This window comes from Lampetra fluviatilis, chromosome 49 (genome assembly GCF_964198595.1).
Source record: "Lampetra fluviatilis chromosome 49, kcLamFluv1.1, whole genome shotgun sequence".
Classification (NCBI taxonomy): Eukaryota; Metazoa; Chordata; class Hyperoartia; order Petromyzontiformes; family Petromyzontidae; genus Lampetra; species Lampetra fluviatilis.
The window spans coordinates 8,416,215-8,436,034 of NC_136323.1; the positions used below are offsets into that span (position 1 = coordinate 8,416,215).

The following is a 19,820-nucleotide window of genomic DNA, read 5'->3' on the forward strand; positions in this document are numbered from 1 at the left end:
CGAGTTGGTCATGATGCTGACACCTGGTCTGGAGTGATTGGAAGGCATAGGCCAGATCAGCTCAATAATAACGGTAGGAGGCTGCTAGATTTTTGTGCAGCCCATGGGCTTGTAATTACCAACACGCTCTTCCGGCATCGGCGCATCCACACAACATCATGGATACATGCCGGGTCCAAGCAAGAACATCTGCTGGACTACATAGTGACGGACCAGCGGATGCGAGCCCATGTCCTTGACACCAGGACCTACCGTGGAGCTGATCTGCCCTCTGACCATCGACTAGTCATCTGTAAGATGCGCCTGCCATTCTTCCACTCCGGTGGTGGGTGTACACCCAGGATCCCATTCCAACCAAAAGTGGCCTGGTCTCAGTTAGCTGATGAAAGTTGCAAGCGAGAATTTCATCATCGCTTGCAGCTGGGGTTGGCATCGTCCCCCACTCCACCTGATGTCGAGGGTAAATGGGCGAGGTTTAAGACTGTGACTCATGCAGCCGCAATGGCTGCTTTGGGTACGCGGTCCAGACCTCCCCAGAAACCCTGGCTGACGGAGGAGGTGTTCAGGTTAATTGAGAAAAAGCGACAGGCCCACTCTCATCGCCTACAGCATCCCACGTCAGAGAATGAGGAGGTTTACCGCAGCCTTCGCTCGGAGGTTCGGAGAGCCATAAGGCGCTGTAAGGATGGGTGGTGGTCGCGGGTTGCTGAGGAGATGGAGTCTGCCTCAGTGGCCCGCGATCACAAATCACTATTTAACTCCATCAAAAAAGTAACCTGCAGCGCCACACCTATTACTATCATTAGAGGAAAAAACGGTGATCCAATCTCCGACCCCCAGGAACAGGTTTGCAGATTTGCTGAGCATTTCTGTGAGGTCCTGGGGGAGGGAAAATCTCTCAGCCAGGAAAACATCATGGCACAAAGTGGGGATAACCCTGCTGAGGCTGCGGTGCCTCAAATATTGGAAGAGGTCACCCCCTGTGAGTGGCTGGCTGAGGTGCCAGCTGTTGAGGAAGTACTGAGGGCGATCCGGAGTCTGAGACCAGGGAAGGCACCGGGCAGAGATGATCTCCCAAGCGAAATGCTGAGGGAGGGTGGCGTTTGTGCACAGACTGCCCTATATGACATCATAACAACAGTCTGGATCACTGGACGGGTTCCGCAGGACTGGAAGGATGCCCTGGTGGTCCCCCTCTTTAAGAAGGGGGACCGTACCGACTGTAACAACTACAGGGGCATCTCACTCCTCAGTGTGCCGGGTAAGGTCCTGGCAAGGATTATTCAACATCGCCTTGCTAGGCACGCTGAGGAGAGGCTTGCGGAGCCCCAATGCGGTTTCAGGAAAAGGCGGTCCTGCACAGATGCCATATTTTCTGTCCGTCTGCTACAGCAGAGGTGTAGGGAATTCCAAAAAGACCTACATCTCTGCTTTATTGACCTGGTCAAGGCCTATGATACCATCAGTAGGACTGGGCTCTGGGTTGTTCTTCGTGCTTTCGGAGTCCCTGACCCTCTGCTCACGATCATTAAGGACCTTCATGATGGTGAGCGGGCCCGGGTAAAACTACGTGGCCGGGAGTCGGAGCCTTTCCCTGTACACCTTGGGGTGCGACAGGGATGTCCTTTGGCTCCCACATTATTTAACATCTATTTCGACAGCGTAGTTCGTGAAGCCTTCAATAGCTGTACCGGGGGAATTTCCATTTGGTACAGATATAATGGGAGGCTGATCGACGCCCGGGTGCGATCAAGGGATGGCTCCCTATTGGTCAACCACGTTATGTATGCCGATGATTTGGTAATAGCTGCTCATTCAGAAGAGGAGTTGGAGACGCTGCTGCTGAGACTGGAGCGTGCCACTAAGAGGTGGGGCCTTACCATCAGCCCCACCAAAACTAAGCACCTGCCTGGGTATTTTGTACCATCGGACACTCCACCCCCACAACTCCCAATTGGTGATGGGGCAGTTGTGGAGAGAGTGGAGAGTTTCCCATACCTGGGCAGTGTGCTTATGACCGGCTCCAGTTTATCAGCAGAGGTCTCACTCCGAATCAGTCGAGCGGCAATATCTTTTCATCGGTTGCGTAACGCTGTGTGGAAGCTACCTGGTCTGTCGCTCCGCACGAAGCTTCAGGTCTTCTCGGCCACGGTCATTCCCTCCCTTCTCTACGCTTGCGAAACGTGGACCCCCCTAGTGGAGCATCTTCGCCGGTTGGAAACATTTAGGTTGGCCTGCCTACGATCCATCCTGGGTTTAACCAGGCTGGATTGTGTGAGGAGCTCACAAGTCCTTGAAAGATCTGGGCAAAGTCCCATCAGTGAGCTCCTCCGGCAGGCAAGGCTGCGTTGGCTGGGTCATGTAGCCCGCATGCCCAGCAACCGCATGCCTAAACAGCTTTTGTTCGGCCGGATCGAGGGGGCTAAACGGGCGCGGCACGGGCTAGAGAAGAGATGGAGTGATGTGGTACAGGAGGACGTGGAGCTGAGTGGACTTGCCGATGACTGGTACCAGCGGTGTCAAGATCGGCCTCAGTGGAGGAGGCTCGTGAAGGACGCTACTGGGCAGTTGGAGGCAGTCGCCCTCCAACAACAACGGAGGGCGGAGGAGCGACGCTCACAACAACGAGCGGAGCGCCGGGTGGCTAAAGCACAGCAAGTTGGTACAGTAGGGGGCACAGGTGGTGCATCAGCCAGTCATCTCGGTCATCTCGGTCAGTCGACCCGTGGCACCTGGGTCTGCCCCGTGACCTCCTGCCAGCGGGCGTTCGACACTTCACGTGGCCTCAAGGTGCACATGGCCTGGCACAAGCGTCGTGGTGACGTCACCGCCACTTAGTGGCGAATGGCGGTTGTTGTTGTGTGTGTGTCTGTGTGTGTGTGTGTCTGTGTGTGTGTGTCTGTCTGTGTGTGTGTGTCTGTGTGTGTCTGTGTGTGTCTGTGCTATACGGGGGATCTTTGTGTGGCGGGGTAGCGGTAGTGTAGCGGTTAGCGCACTGCGCTATGAACCTAGCGACCCGGGTTCGATTCCCGCTCACGGCCAACACCAGTGACGATTATCTGAACCGGTCCTGGGCGTCCCCTAGGTCGACTCAGCCTGAAATAAGAACCTGGTGCGGTGTGTAAATATCGCCACTGGGGAGACAAAGGCGGTCGGGCGTTGCACTGGCCACCCACCCCCTCGCGTACCGATCCGGCCTTCATAAGTGCTGCTCGCTAACAGCACTTGCCCCTACAGTCTGTGAAGGCTATACGGGGGATCTTTGTCTTTGTGTGGCGGGGTGATGTGTGGGTACCACCGCCGTCTTCCGAGACGTCTCACCAGCGTGGAAGAGTCGCACTAAATACTCGCGAGAGGGGCTCCCGAGAACTCCTTCTGCCCGCAGTTGTTAAAGCAACCAATGTCACTGCTACACCTTCACCTTCTTGGGGTTTTTTTTTCTTTTACATTATTCCGATCTCCTCTCTTTCCTACGGCCGTCTTCGCCAGCCCACCCTGCCCGCTGCACACGGATAGGGTCAAGGGGTGTTTGTTTTATTATTCATTAAAATCTTTCACCTGGAAATCCCTGGCGACAATACATCTCGTTTGCAACGGGCGTCAATGGACACACACACGGCAAACAAGCAATGACATGTATACACCCATACTAAGACAAAGATCCCCTGTATAGCCTTAACAGACTGTTGGGGCAAGTGCTGTTAGCAAGCAGCACCTATGAAGATGAGAGGGTGGGTGGAGGTGGGTGGCCAACACCACGCCCGGTCACCTTTGACTCCCCCAAGGCTGATGCCTACACACCACACTAGGCACTGATTTAAGGCCGAATCGACCTAGGGGAGGCCCAGGACAGATGATCGATCTCTGGCGAGAAGAATGCGCGACATTGTACTGCGTAGCAACGTTTCCCAATGTTCGTCTAACAACAATACTCCCCCCCTTCCAACCCAGCTTAAATATACGCTCCAAGCATGGTGCTGTTTCATTCAGACGCTGTCGCCTCGACAGACCTGGTTTTCACCTGAGGACGGCTGCTTGCGTTGTGGCCGAAACGTCGTGAGAATTATTTTATTATGTTTTATTGTTATTATTTTATTACTTCCCTCCTACGTGACTTTACCGAAAGAACCAAGAAGAACAATACTGTGGGCTTATCTCAGGCGTCGCTGGCCAATTAAGGCTCTTCTCCAAGTGGCGGGGGGGGGGTTAGCCGACCGATTAAAATCGCACTGCAGCCCAGGTTTAACCCCACGGAAAATAAAAAAAAATGTTTAACAAAAACAAAATCGATCGCGCCGCGACATAGCGGCCAGGTGCTGTGATCACAGGGGCCATCCTGCGATGCCTGTGGGGCGTGGTCGCAGATCGCGAGAGGATGAACCGCACGGGGAGACGGGGGGTGGGGGGTCCGTTTAAATGGAGACCAGCGGCATTGGCAGGCAGGACCGGCTGGCAACGCAACAGTCCATTGGCGACTGACATTATGCCCAAGCATGGTGTGGGGGGTGGGGTGTGGGTGTGTCTGCCGCTTATTTAAACAGATCCCCGGCTGGGATAATTTGGCCAACACCGCCCCACCCCCCCAGGCAAATGATCGTCGGCGTGAGAGCGGACGACTACCGACGAGGAGATGGGGCAATGAGGTCGGGCGATGACGTCGGCGGACGTGCGGGCACCCGGCGGGTTTGGCAGAACGAACGACGGCTTCGGAGAGGCCTTCATCCAGCAGTGGATAGGTCATGGGCCAGAGATAATGACTTGAGAGATGGCAACAGTCTGGAAAGGCCATGACCCGGCCAGCAGTGGATGGAACATGGCTGATGATGAAGATGGGGTCAAGCGGTGCACAGTGGTTAACACTCTGCAATATGAACCCGGCCCCCCAAGTTCAATCTCCGACCATGGCTAACAACAGTCACGAGCGATATGCGAACCAATCCGGGGCTCCCCCCTTCACCAACCCTCGCTGACCAGTGTGGTAAAGCATGGTCAAATGTCCCCAATGATGAACACAGCAGTGTATGGAAACAAGCTGAACACTACATGACATGTAGCAAACATCATAATGGAGTTTTGGCAGTCCACGTAATGATCTACCCAAAATCTGTGTCACTAAAAACCCTCCAATACCCGACACAGCAAGAAAAAAAAATTATTGGCACGTTAATTTAACACGTCGGCTTTCGCGACCAATATCATCCTTAATACAGGTTTTTTGGATGAGATCACGTAAATGTGTCGTTAAACCCGCCACCACCCGGCAGTCAATTAATAAGGTTTGTCACTCACACAGAACAAGTCATCACATCTATCCCTCTATTTAAGGAACGAAACAAGAGGATTTCTCCACAAATCTGGCTGTCGCCGGATGATGCTGGTCGTAATTCCTGGCAAAACGTCGTACTCAGATTGTAAATGTTGTGGATTTGCTCTCCAACACACCGGTGTGCTGCACGAGTAACGAATTGGCATGTTCTGTTCACGTGACAAACTTTTTAATAGCGCGCCGATTAGAATTTTTACAGCTCCCCGGCAAGCCCTCACAAACCAAATGTAGCTAATTGAAATTTGTTACGGACAACCTACGCGTTAGATTTAGCAAATGTTTGGTGGCGGTTGAAATATCTTCCAGAGAGGGGAGAACAATGGCGTCGGTGTGGCGGTATCACTTGCAGCAGCTGTGTTCACCTCTTCGCCGTGATCTCTTCGCCGTGATCTTTTCAAATCGTTTAATCTTGGAGGCCCGTTCTTCTCTTCATTGCAGAGTAAGCCGACAGCCATTTTTATTCCTTCCCTGCCGGCACGAGGCACAGGGCCCTTGCAGTACGGTGCTGTCAGACTTCATTACAAAACGGCCAAGAGGCCCTCGTAATAAAACTAACAGAAATATTATTTACCAGGTAAGGCCTCGCTGAGCTGTATAGCTCTTTTTCAGAAACGATCTGGCCATCACAAATGATAGCACTACGAAGTGGCTTATCACGTGGACATTTATAGCAGCCAAAAGGGGAAAACTGGAGGACCCGGAGAAGAATCCACGCAACCACAGAGAGAACATGCAAACTCCAAATATAAAGGCGCCAGGGACGGTATCGAACCCATGACCTCCTGCATACCAGGCGATGTAGTTAGCATCTCGCCAACATGGCACCCTCACACAAGCCTGGCTCACAAACAGCGTGAGATAAAAAATAAATACACTCCAGGAAAAATAACAACAATAAAAAATTGCGCAAAACATTTTGAGTGTTTGTAGGGCTACAATGTATTTTAATCCAAACGGTATATTTCGTCTAAATAGCAAGTAGGCTGGACATTGGAGGTATACGCCTCATAGCAGCCACATTGGAAATGTCACAGCGCCCAGATTTTATTCTGTGTGTGTGCATTAGTTATTTATTTACTGCATCTGGTCTTTTCTTTTCTTTTTTACCAAATTTGTTCCAATCGTACTATCGGCATAGTGTCATGTGCCGGGGAATCCGTTCAAAAATCTCGCAGAGCGGTAAAGCCCCAACGTGTTACAGAGTGGCTGAGGGAGGATTTTTTATTCCGCAGAAATTTCAAGAAGGACAAGAACAACAACAACAACAACAAAACCTTCCAGTGGCCCTTTTCATCCTCTACAGAGCAAGGGGCTCTTGCTGTGAGGGACTCCATGTAGCACAACGGTGAAAGCAGCGATTTAAATTTTCAAAGCTGGAAGTTAGCAAAGAAATTAAGTGGAGAAACAAATCTAAGAAATTCTACGCGGCGGTGATTATGGGAAATTATCGGCGACCGGGTTGAAACCATCAACTCACTCCACAGTTTGATCACAGGCAGCTGTCTGGATTTGAACCCAGGACCTGACCTCTATGGTGTCAGCTCAGAGCTCTGACATCTGAGCCAAATGGTCACCTCCACGGCTCAAAATATAATTGAATGCCTCGAGGATTTTTTTGTGTACGACTGATGACACAAAAATGCCACATTTTCTCTGCTGGCGAGAACTCCCCTGATTGCACAGAAAGTGCGCTTAATAAGACACTCGTCTGGAGTGGGACAACAGCTTGTCATCTGGGCAGAGCGTGCTCAATAAATACCACGGTGCCAGACATACTCGGATGAAATGTTTTTTTCATTTTATGCTGGGATGGTGATGGCGCATTCAGTTTTGTTTTGTATACACATCGTTAAATTCACTTAAGCCATGTTTTTAAATTGTTGATTATCCGATTAGATTACTACCTTAAAATGTTATTATGAAGGGTTCCGTGGTTGTGCTGTGTAGCTCTCCGATTTGTTTTCAGATTGCTCTGTGGTGTTGTTCGGCATGATGTCTGACGTTTCGCAACACATGCTTCTTCAGGAAACTGAATTGAGCGCCTCACGGGTCTCCCTCGACTGTGCAGGGTTGCCGGCTGCTGCGGGTGTTTGATGTGGGCCGAGCGATGTTGTTTATTCGCCACGTCTGGGAGGAAACCAGAGTGCCCGGAGAAAGCTCATCATCAGTTCACAGTGCGTACAAGGGTGACAAGCACTCTGTAGAAGTCCACAAAACAGACGGGGCCTTCACGAAGCTCCCAGCATGTGGAGCGGAATGCTGGACCTCACGCTGAACACCACACGGCGCAAGCCGAAAACACACATCCAAGAGCCGACTGCCGATGTTTAGCCTTTAATTCAACTGTAATGGCAGGGACTCTGGGCCAGGCGCTGCAAGCCCTGGCCTGTGCTTGCCAAGTGGGCCATGTCTCAGTGGGGGACAGCTTTCATCCGGCTGGGACAATGGTCTGAGGATGCACGCGGGGGGCAGAGAGGGCAGCTGCTGCAAATCCGCAGTGTGGGGTGAACGCCATTGTTCCCCGCGGCGGGTAGCACAGGCAGCAGGCCCGATATTGTATCGAGTAGCCAACATACCCAATACTCAATATATCCAATAGCCAATATAAACAATATTCCCAATACCCAAAAAGGGCTACATAGCTCAAGTGGGCCTTACCTGGTTAAATACAAAAATATAGAATAATAATTTAGCGTGTGCACCAATGTGAAGCCTCATGGCAATACCAAGTGCTGAGAGAAAATTCAAGCCAAGTGCCCAGGCTTGTGGGGCGCGGTGGAGGGGAGGGGCCGTGGGCGAGGTGGGGTGGAGCCGGGGGCAGCTTGAGACATTTCATCCGGAGCCTCAGATCTAGGGCGGTGGGGGGGCTGAGCAAGGGTCATGGGGACCTTAGCGGGGGGGGGGGGGGCTCATCTGGCATTTTGCAGACCTGAGCAAGTTGCACCCCTTTTGGTAATTCCAGCTTATTGCTACGCCGCGTCGATGAAAATAATAAAAGGGCCGTTGGCGTTCGGGCGAGAATCATTTTCACGCGCCTCGGTGTTGGACAAGAACTATGGGAGGGGGACTAAATCCACGTCAGATGTTTCAAACGCGCCGTGCGCGAAGGGGTGAACCCGTTTGCTGTCGAGAGCGGGGTGGATTCCAAACGGTTACGAAATGTGTTCCCACGTTGACTTTCCGAGGGCGATTCGCAGCGCGAGAGTGGAAATGAAACGCATTCATTTCACGTGAATATTGCGAAGCCGCTTGTTTTAAGACGTACGCAAAAACGCAATATTAAAAGAATGTAATGCAGAGTTATGTTTGTGGGGAGGGAGGTTGGGGGGGGAGCGGAAATTATTGTAATCACTTCTTGTATGGTATTTACATGGCCACGTGCAGCAATTCATTCAAACTATGCATTTTCAGAGGTTAGATTATGACTATTCATTACTACGCTGGCTGCAACCTCTGAAAAGCACTAATAACTGCGTTACGGCCACAGTAATTCAAGCAGTCGTTTGTGACCGAATATCTCGTTAATATACAAGAAAGATTCTAGTTGCACGGAATGTAAAACGCTCTGATTTAATGCGTATAGGTGAGGCTCACACTGCAATCATTGATGTATTGTGCCATTCCAATGGCAAAAATGCAACGTTTAACCGTGCTAAGAAGGCAATGAAGTATACTAGAAATAGTAAAGGGTGCAGGCCTGCAGTTCTCGGTTCGACACATGTTCATGAGTTGCATCTGCCCCTGTAATGTCCGTATTCTGGATTCTTGAATATATTTTTTTAAATATGCAGCTCTGCAATTGCTTACTCATGTCACCGCTGGCAGTAGGGACTCCACTCTAGGCCACTCTAAGAGAGTCCCTCTAAAGGATATTTGGCCTACTCTTCCATACTGGTTATATGTCTTGGAGGTGGGTGTACCCACAATTTGACCCCACCACATGCAACATGTCGATCGACTCACTGTGGTGTGCCTATTTTTGCCGATGGGTGGACAAAAATTCAAGAAACCTGCCCCATTATTTCATCGGGAGATCTAATCGATAAGCATTAGACGACGGCAGAAGCCGATAAGTACTCGCGGAGTCACCAAAAACAAACAAGTTAAAACAATTGTAATGCATGCGAGCGAAATGCATGTGGCGAATGCAGCAGATAGGAGAAAGGTCACCACACAGCTTTGAACTTACGGTACTGGAGTGGGATGATTGTGTAACCAGCAGACAGGGTGAAGAACCAAGGATAGTGTAGGGGTGTCAGGGGAAGGATTCCCACCAATAGGAGGGTTAGTGGGAGGGGTGATCGAGGAGATATAAGGGGAGAACGGGCGGGAAGAGGGGGCCTTTGGCGGGAACGAGATTGGGACGGCTGGGGACAGGTGTGGATGGGAGAAAAGGATTAAAAGACGTACCCCCTGCAATCTTGTGTCGGCTCTCCTTTACAATAGTATTCTACAGGAGTTTGGCGACAAAGCCAGCCCATACACCGTAATATTTAGACACTTAGCTCCAGACGTGATGGGAAAGACCTGGAGAAACTGTAGCGATAGAGGATCATGGTGGACAAACTCTCTTGTAAATACTCTTTGGTTCTTTCGGTAAAGTCACGGAGGTAGAAAAATTCAATTAAATAAAAAATAATACATCGCGTCGTTTCGATCGCAACACAAGCGGTCGTCCTCAGGCAGAAAAAATAATCCAGCAGTGGAATTGCTGAACCAGGAAGAACACAGCGAGAGAGCTGTTACAACAAGAGGTTATTTACGTGGCGAAGGGCAAGCAGGCGGGGTTTGAGCTGGAAAGGAATTCCATCCCCGCACGCAAGCACGTCAGTTGTGTTAATAGGGGGAGATTAGGGAGAGAGAGATTGGGGAGAAAGATTAGCATGAAATGAGCTTCCGTCGCCACTTAAGATTATCGTCCCCGCATATGTAACTGGGATAACGGTATAACAATGGTAAGAAGTCAAGTCAAAGTGATTTCCATCTCAAGTGAGCATTGACGGGCTGCTAATGTCCTGCTTATAGCCTTGGGTCAGTGCCGGAAATTCCACATTCCTATGACGGGGGTGACCAAGTCACCACACTGGATAACCACTGTTGATTTCCCCCCATAGCGGTCGTTATATTATCGACCCCAGACGGACGATGGATGAGCCAACCCCTCCCAACCAAGCATTTGAACTCGCAACCTTCCGACCGTGAGCCGCTCAGCTCTGCCACCGAGTCACCTGACCGGCGACCGACACGATGGGAAAGGCGATAACGGCACCACGCGGTCACTTCATCGCCGAGGTCACGAGTACTGTACTCGGCCTTGCGCCAAACGGAGACGCGGCCGCAAGGTTTGCGTGGGGAACCGTAGACGCAACTCGTAATGGAGTATTCCGAATCAACCGGGTTACCTCCGCACTCAAAATGCACTGTAACAGGATATGTACCGTTATCTATTTTCTGCCAACAGCGCGGATGGTTTATAACATCCCGTGCGGTTAACGGCATTAGTATTTGATTGCCTGTGTGACTCACAAAGTTGCAACCTTAGCACACTTGACCGTTAGGAATCGTTAAACTACGACTAATGTTTACAAAAAAAATGTCCAGCAGATAATCTCTTTTGATTCCATCTCTATACCCCGCCCCCCCCTCTCTCCTCTCACAGCAAATGGAGAAATCGTTTCACAAACATTTGAGTGATTTTTTAAAATCATTTTTTATAAAGCTCGTGTTTGGGTTTCCCACCCGAACGCGCGGTTGTTTCGTACGTCCGTGACAAATGTCGATAATGTTGAGCGATCCCCCGAAGTGGCGCGGATGAAAAGTGCGCGTAAAACGAGCCGTGCAGGAGAGTCGGGTGAACGAGCCCCCTTCCTGTTTACGTAAATTGGCTATCAGCGGTGCGTTTAATCGCTTTCTGTTTCCTGTTCGATACGTACGTATGCACGTGTGTAAGGAATCGTGGAAATGTACAGACGGCCCAAATTTTGCATCAAGCAAACTTGTAGAGATGAAACACCAAGGGTAGTGCTGTTCACCTCTTCAGCCTTGTAAGCTTGTTGGGGCAAGTGCGGTCAGAAATTAGCTCTTCGATTAGCACGGTAGGCCACGTACGGTGCGAAAGAAGTTCAACATACATACACTTAACAGACTGCTTAGGCAAGTGCCAAGGAAGCACCTACTCAGGCCAGCGTGGCACGGGAGAGGATGGTGTGGCCAGCACCATGCTCGACCGCCTTTGTCTGCCCAATGGCGATGTTTCCACACCGCACCAGGTACTCAATTGAGGCTGAGTCGACCTAGGGGATGCCCAGGACCGGTTTAGATATTCGTCACTGGTGTTGGGCGTGAGCAGGAACCAGACTCGGGTCGCTGGGTTTTACGCGCAGCGCGCGAACCACTACCATTCCCCACACACACATAAAACAAAGCCACTCCAAACATCATTGCTTTAAATCCACACAGAAAAAATAAATTATTGAAAATGCATGCTGATGTGTCAGAAAATGCGCACGTACAGTGAAATGATCGATTCGCCTATAATGATTTGTTTGGTAAGTGTACGCGGACTGCTGACTCGGCAGCGGTGCAAAGTCTTGGAGAGCTTTCCTGCTCACAGTCCCCTTCCCGCCTTCCGCATTTCCCCCTTTCCGTTCGCGGCTAATGGGACCTTCACGAGTCCTCGCCTCCCGCCCACGAAGATCGCATTAACTATACTCTTGTTACGCTTTTAAATCGTGCTGCCGATGGCTGGCCGCTTGGCGTTTTGTTCCGCTGGGCCTGCGCCCAGTCCGACCGTGATTTAAGAAAACTGAAGTCACCGTGGCGACATGTTAACTACTTCGCCCGTTGTATACAGGAGGCCGTGGGTTCAATCTCGACTCAGGCGAAGCCTGTATATTTGGAGTTTGCATGTTCTCCCCCGTGGTCACTCGAATTTATCTCCCAGGTCCTCGGGGATTTTTCGCTCCACATTAAGAATGAACATGCGTTTAACTTATTTGGTTGCTGTAAATGTATTAATGACAGGTCACTTCGTTGGGCTATCACTTGTGATTGCCAGGTCGCTTCCAAAAAAAAAGAGCTATGTAGCTCAGTGGGCCCTTACCTGGTAAAATAAATAAAATAGTTTAGTGGTAGCAGTAGTAGAGAATCGCGGGCTCACCTTCCCGAAGTCCCGCACGTCGAACAGGTCGAAGGCATCGAAGAGGTCGTTCTTGCGGATGCCGTACTGCTCGTGGCAGCAGTTGATGAACGTGCGGATGTTCTTCAGGCAGAGGAACTGTGAATGGAAAAGCAGAGGATAGTGGCAATCATCATCAAGACAAAAACAAAGATCCCCCGTGTAGCCTGTAACAGACTGTTGGAGTAAGTGCTGTGCGGGAGTAGCACCTATGAAGGCCGGCACAGCACACGAAGGGGGTGGGTGGCCAGCACTACGCCCGGCCGCCTTTGTCTCCCTCGTGGCGATGTTTACACACCGCGCCAGGTGCTCAATTTATGCTGAGTCGACCTAGGGGAGTCCCAAAACCGGCTCAGATAATCGTCACTGGTGCTGTTGACCGTGAGCTGGATTCGAACTCGGGTCGCCGGGGTTTGTAGCGCTGCACGCTAAACGCTACACGACCGCGCCCCACACACGTGCACGACAGCGGGAACCACAGCGGGTATGTACTGCCCGCGAGAACCACGACAACAACAACTGCTGAATGGAGGAAACATGTGTTCAACTTTGACCCGAGGAAGCCGGTGGGACAATCATCAGGCAAATGAAGGTGCTTATTTTTCGTTCCATTGGCGACACGAGCGCCCATTGCTCAGCGAGTGAAGCGGAGCCGTCGGCGGCCGGCAGGAGCCACGCGGGGCCCCGAATCTCTCACCTTCCAAGCCTCGTTGGGCCCTAAAGGCGCGACGATGGCTTGCTGCAGGCACAGAGCCAAACGCGCGTCGTAGGTTAACGCCGTCGACGACGCCGTCGCGTTATGGTTATCGCAATATAATTGCAATCCAGATGCCGCCGGTTCGATGCGATCTCCCGGCGCGGCAGTTGCACCGAAGCTGCAAGTTTTGTAAACTACACTCCCCCCCCCCCACCCAGCTATTTCAATAGGTACACCGCGGTTAGTCCATTGGTAGGTCGCGTGTGGTGGGGTAAAGCGTGGGTACTCGCACCTCTTACAAAAAGCTTGGCTAGCGTGGAGGGGTGAACCTTCATAGAGCTTCTCTCCAGCACTTCCTCGAGTGGAGACCCTTCCGGCAGCAGCAGCAGTGGCGTGAGTGAGCAATTGCAGGGCTGTACCTTTACCTTTTTAGCTTTGAATGTTATGATAACCATTATTGTTGAGTTTGTAAATGAGTGCCACATAGCAGTGGTGCCCTATGGGCAGTGTGGCCCCTGCCATGGGAATGTGGAATTTCCACCGCTGGCTCAGGTTTGTATACAGGAGAAGAGTGCTCAGTTGAGCAGGACTTTTACTTTTTTACTTTTGTAGGAAGTCAATAGCGGCATGTCCTATGAGACATCCCGGCCACTGCCAAAAATCAGTTCAAAAGAAATTCGTTTTCAATGCAGATTTAAAAGTGCATAGCTCCAGTCGCTTCCTAATACTGGAAGGAAGAGCTTTCCAGACGGTCGCAGAAGCGCATCTGAAAGCGCGCGATGCGGCGAACGTCTTTGTTCGATGGTCAGCCACAAGCCGACCCTGCTGCTGCTGCTGCTGCGAGGATGACCGGAGTTCAGTGATGCCGATGGAGATGAGCACCACCAGTAGGTCATGTGACAGAGACACACGAGGCTCCCCTGCTCCGCACCTACCCAGATTCGTTTGTCGTCCATCCCCTGCACCTCCGATTAGCGCGGTTGGCTACGTACGGTGCGAAGGAAGTTTAACATACATACGTACGTACATTCGCCACTGGCACCATCATCCCTTCCTTCCAGTGTGCAAGACACGGAAGGTCGTGTATCACCGATTCGCGATACAGAACCGATCCTGTGCGCAAGCTGATTGAGACGCTTCAGCCAGCGGTCGGGGGTGGACGTGAAAGCCTCCGATTAGCACGGTTGGCTACGTACGGTGTGAAAGAACTTCAACATACTTACTACATTCATACACGCATACATGCAGGCTGCGGCGTGGATATCACGTAGGAGAAATGTGCGAGTGCGCGCAATGAAGCGCCACGTAGCAGCGACGAATCACATTGACACGCATCGTGAAATGCATGCCTCGCGGACAAAAAACACGCAACGTAAAACAAATGTCTCGCTGACATCGCGGTAACTCGAGGCACCGCCATGTGACCTCTCTGTGCACTGTGACCTTGTGACCTAGCAAGGGGGGGGAGCACGGGGACCAGCGGTATTGATTGGGGGGGGGTCATGATACCGAAAAGGTTGAGAACCACCACTCTAAATGGGGGATGAAAAATAGAATAAAGATAAAAACGCCACGCGAGAGTCTGTCGAGCAGCTTCACATCGCTGCCTTCACAGCTCCTGTGGATTTCTTCCCTTCTCTAAGCGACGATCTGCAGGACATCTGGACATACGGCGACAGGGCACAGATGTTATCCTTGTTACCGATAGAGGCGGGGTGTCATAATACGAATATGCTCGGCCGACCTTTTCCAGACCCAGTCCACAATTTGTTTTAAGTGTTCTCACCGGATCGAGCGGTGGGGCTCGAGTGATTAGCACACTGCTCTACGATCCTGGAGACCCGAGTTAAAATACCCGAGGCAAGGCTGACAGTCAATGGCGAGTGATATCGGAACAGGTTCTTCCCCTCTACAGTCGACAGCAACACATACAGGCCAGTGTGGTGAAATATGGTCACGTAACCCCCCATGAGCCACAAAGTGTGACGAGGTCCTCATCCTGCGGTGAATTCACCAACAAGGCCTGTGGTTGTTTTGGCAACGTGCGGTGCGAAATAATTTCAACGTACATACGTAGAAGCTAGCGTGACAGGCCCCGACTGAAAGCGCGGGGGGGCTCACTCATCCCATTTCCCACTCAGCACCAAGAGACGTTGGCAACCCGGTCAATGACATCAGGCGCTGGCAACGAAAGAGCTCTACAAAGAAACGAAAGAGCCGCTGGGCAACGGTCCACGAGGCTGCGAAAACCGGACGGGGAAAAACCCGATGGTAAATATGACAAATACAAAGAGGAAATGGCCTCCAAAATTGATGAGAGGATGCCGAATGTGTACTGTAAAATCCCCTGTGATGAATGACAGAGGTCACGTAAGCATTCTTTATTTTTTACCTTGTTTCAGAATAGGTTACAATTTCACCGTGAGATTTTTGTTGCAACACATAAACCTCCGCAGCATCACGGCCGTATTATCACCGTCTCCTTTGTACAGAAGACAAGTGAATACTGAAAGTTGCGTCTTTGGTTGTGAATCGTTCCCATAAGCAGGTGCCTCCAAGAAGACGACGAATATAAAAAATAAAATTCGCTCCGAGCATATGTAAAGCCGCTACAAATGATTAAATTTTTCAATCATCTCTCGTCTACTTATGCTGGCTTAGTTATTCTCGCCGGGGCCCCCTTTATTACACGGACACTGTACCTGTCTGTGGATTTCATTTTTGTCTTTGACAGTAAATAACGTACGAAATGTACAACGGCACTGCGCAAGATGTGAACTCAACGCCTTGAACCCAATTAGGGTATTGAAATGCGGAACCCCCCAATGCAGTTTCTACTCAAATGGCCCGAAGGCGTTTTAATTACCGGCAAATGTAAATGAAGATTAAACATTCGCGTTCGCCGTTCGAAAAAAGCGACGAGTTTCACCACATTACAAGCGTTGTAACGATGCATTTTGTCCACAACCACACTCGCGAAAATAGAATTGAGTCAGGTGTTCTATTTCATATTCTTCGCAAAAAATATATATTCGTGCCAATAAAGGCTTCGCGAATGCGAAAGGCTCATTTACCGGAGGGAAAAGCATTGTTATGTCAGGCCATGTCTTTAATGATGTGTTTTGCCGTTCATAAAAACTAACATAAAATACTGGAATATAACGGATTTATTACACATCTGTGAAAAAGAGCTTCATAGATCATTGAATTTCTCCAGTGGGCAGTGGCCCTCCTTGACAACATCAACAAAGGAGAGTCAGAATATTTCTTCCACTAAAGTCATATTTGAATCCTGGGGGTGCAGCCTGTCCTATAGACAGGGTGATGTGACATTCACTTGACACTCACCTGGCCTTTGTCAGACATTTACCACTCAAGTGACAATCAACACTCATTCACGCCTTTCAGTTGGATTATTTTAAAACAGAAGTGTCTCATGCACCATGGTGTTCTAAGCGATAGCTTGAATAAGCAACACCAAAAAGCTAAACAACTTAGCCAAATTATTTTGTTTACACCTGGAAACAATCTACTGAAACTTTCAAATGACACCTCATTCATTCAAATGTGCGGTGCGGTCTTGAACGGATTCTCTGGGCAATGATACAGTACGTACATAGTGGTTTCCCGACACAATCCAGACGAGAGAAGAATGACAATAATAGATGTTGGCTTGGGGATAGCGTGACCTAACCCAAGCCAGCGGTAAAAGTTGCGAACAGCACTCATCCGAGCACGGAGACGCTGCGGCTTTATTGACGTTGTAGAATGCGGCCTCCAATACTGCACTGTGTTTAGTTTGTTGTCCTTTCAGCTCCGCACCTCCCATGAGCACGGCTGGCTATATACGGTACAAAACAAGTTCAACATACGTACATACATACATAAGTCATACTCTTTGGTTCTTTCGGTAAAGTCACGTAGGTATAAAATAGAATAAATTAAATCACGACGTTTCGATTGCAACACAAGCAATCATCATCAGGTGGGAAAACCACAGCAAGAAAATGTTTTGCTGAAGTGGTTAGAGATGATTGCTTGTGTTGCAATCGAAACGTCGTGATTTAATTTATTTTATAGCTACGTGACTTTACTGAAAGAACCAAAGAGGATGAATCCCTGGAGTCACGAAAACTTCAAATCTAGATACATGAGTCAGTCACCACATTCCGGCTGCACTATTATCCCTCTCCGCTTCGAAAAGTGTCCATTTCCCAAAGCAACAGCCGTTCACCCGCTCATGGCCCGTCTCCGCCATGGGAGAGCGCTGCTGACGGCTGGCGGCGAGGTGATAGCTGAAGGAAGAGGAGGATGATCCCCCTCCTGCGTCCAGCCAGGCGCGCATCTTAAAACATCGCACAGCCGCGTGGGCTTGAGCGATAAACTCGCACTGCGAACCCCCGCGATCACCAAAGCCGGCACATCGCACGCTCGCACACGCCGCGCGTCCACGGCCCGTTTCGCAGCCTTAGGAATGGCCCTGGATGGTTCCAGCACGGCTCGGAGATCTGCATCGACTGCGCTTCGAGAGCCGTGCGGCTCCGTAGGGCTCAGCCTCTGCAACCATCCCCTGGTCCTGCCTTCGTCCATGGCCAAAAGGAAGCGTTCGTTTTTCCCACAACTTTTAACGCTGGCTTAGATTAGGTCACGCAATCCATAACAAACAAAAAAACACATCTATTATTGTCATAACATCGAAATCCTGAAGTTGAACAAAAACAGGATCACAATTGACCGCCTGTTTCGCTCCCGCATTGACCGCACAATGTCGCACGTGTGGTCCTGCGGGTGGCCCGGGTTGAGAGCGTGCAGATCACTTGGAGAAGACAGCCACACGGCCCAACTTAAGAAGCCCGCTGAGCGCCTGGGTTGGCCTGCTTAAGTTGGGGCACGTGGGCCAGGCCAGCTCGCTACCCAGTCATCATGGCAACAGGGTAACAGCCTCGGGAAGGCCCCTGATTTTACCGCTTGCTGCAGCGGCAAGAACCAACATGCACGGCACGCAAGGTTCAGCTGCGAATTTGTGGAGCCAACAAAAAGCTTTCTGCGTTCGACTGTAAACCCCATGAAACCATCGTGGGCCGTGTGTGGGTGTGTTTTTTTATGGGTGGCGATATCCCAGTAGGGACATCAAGTGAAGGTAATTTTTTTAAGTGTGCAATGAAGCCAAGAGTTTCCAAGGAGACCATTTTCTAGCGCCCAGGGGATAAGGACACTGCTAACATATCTCCATAAAGTATTAAACAAATAAATGGTTTTCATAAGCAGTTTCAACTGTGGGATGAGTCAACGGGAGGCGAAATGGACATTAAAGTACAGTCGAGTCAAAGTGCCTCTCTCCCCAATTGAGTGTCAGACTCAGCTCGTTCATGGCCCTAACTCCAGTGATAAAAAAAACACTTCATTTTATCTGTTATATATTTTTCCTTTTTCTCAATTAAATCCCAATTGTGCTTTCTCCGTCTCATCGTGCGATGAAGACACTTCCATTCGGAACCCTTTCAGAAAAGGGATGAGGGTTTGCATTATTAGGGCACTTGCTTTAAATGCCTCAGCAATGCAGAGCCCTTACCTTACCCATCATTGCAATGCCCAAGGGGCACCACCTCGTGTTGGAGAACTGCCCGCGGAAGACGACATCGCAGAACTACCTCCGAGGGGCCCTTCATTTGGCTTCTAGTCACACTTGGGCAGCGTCACTGCCTCACGTGGCCCGGCTGTGGAGGCCAATCAAGGGAACGAGAGTCCGTCGCGTAAACAGCGACACCCAAAAGCTTTTAATTTGGAGAGCTGCAACTAAAGCCGAGTGAAGGGCTTCGTTGCATCCATTTATTTGCGACTGGGGTGAAGCCATCAACTCGCTACACTTGAGAATCGGTTTCAATTACGGGCGGCTACAACCCCGGATCAAACCCAGGCTCGCCGGGGGTGCCCGGCTCAGTGCTGTGACATTGCATTTAGCCACTTGACCACCTTTATTCTTTCAAGCGGTGCCAGTTTCTCAAATGGACAATCAGCATGTACTTCCCTAAACCCCCCATAACCGCGGTACTAATTTGACCGGTGCTCAAAAAAAATCAAAGACTTTAAGCGACGACGCATTACTCACTCGGCTATAATCGTAAGCACCAGCAACAGCCCTGTACTGTATTTGGAGGGGGGAAAATGAGCTGACTATCTTTTCCAGCCATAGAGGCCGTCCGTCAGCCTAACCTCGCGTGAGCGTGGGGTGCAATTCGCCGCGGCGTTTCCAAGAAGAGTAAAACCTGCTTTATTAAACGTCTGGGCTGCTGATATTTGATAGGGCTGCAAACCCCGCCCCGGAGTCAATCTCTGGCACGTGCAGCCACTTATACGGGCCCTCCGCGAACCGAGTCGCGCAGAGAAAGACAAAACAACGAGCTCCGCAGTTGAAATTTCAAGCCCTGGTAAAAGCAAAGGTGCAGCCCTGCAATTACCGAGAGGGATGGAGAGCCCCTCCTCCAGTAGGTATTTTGGTCTTACGCATCCACACTGGCCAGATGTCTTGGAAGAAGTGGGAAAGCCCACAACTTGAACCCACCACGTGCGTCCTGTCTATCGACTAACCATTGTGAACCCATTTACACCACTGGCTAGAC

General features: G+C 50.5%; 1 protein-coding gene across 7 annotated transcripts in view; it reads right to left on the reverse strand.

The window, feature by feature from the left end:
* The window catches only part of VAV2 (vav guanine nucleotide exchange factor 2), a 221,975-nt gene that overhangs the window by 184,403 nt on the left and 17,752 nt on the right, over nt 1–19,820 (reverse strand). For all 7 annotated transcript variants that reach the window (XM_078878060.1, XM_078878059.1, XM_078878063.1 and 4 more), the window contains one exon: nt 12,486–12,602. In XM_078878060.1, coding sequence (XP_078734186.1) covers nt 12,486–12,602 — 117 coding nt within the window. The remainder of the gene's footprint in view (nt 1–12,485; nt 12,603–19,820) is intronic.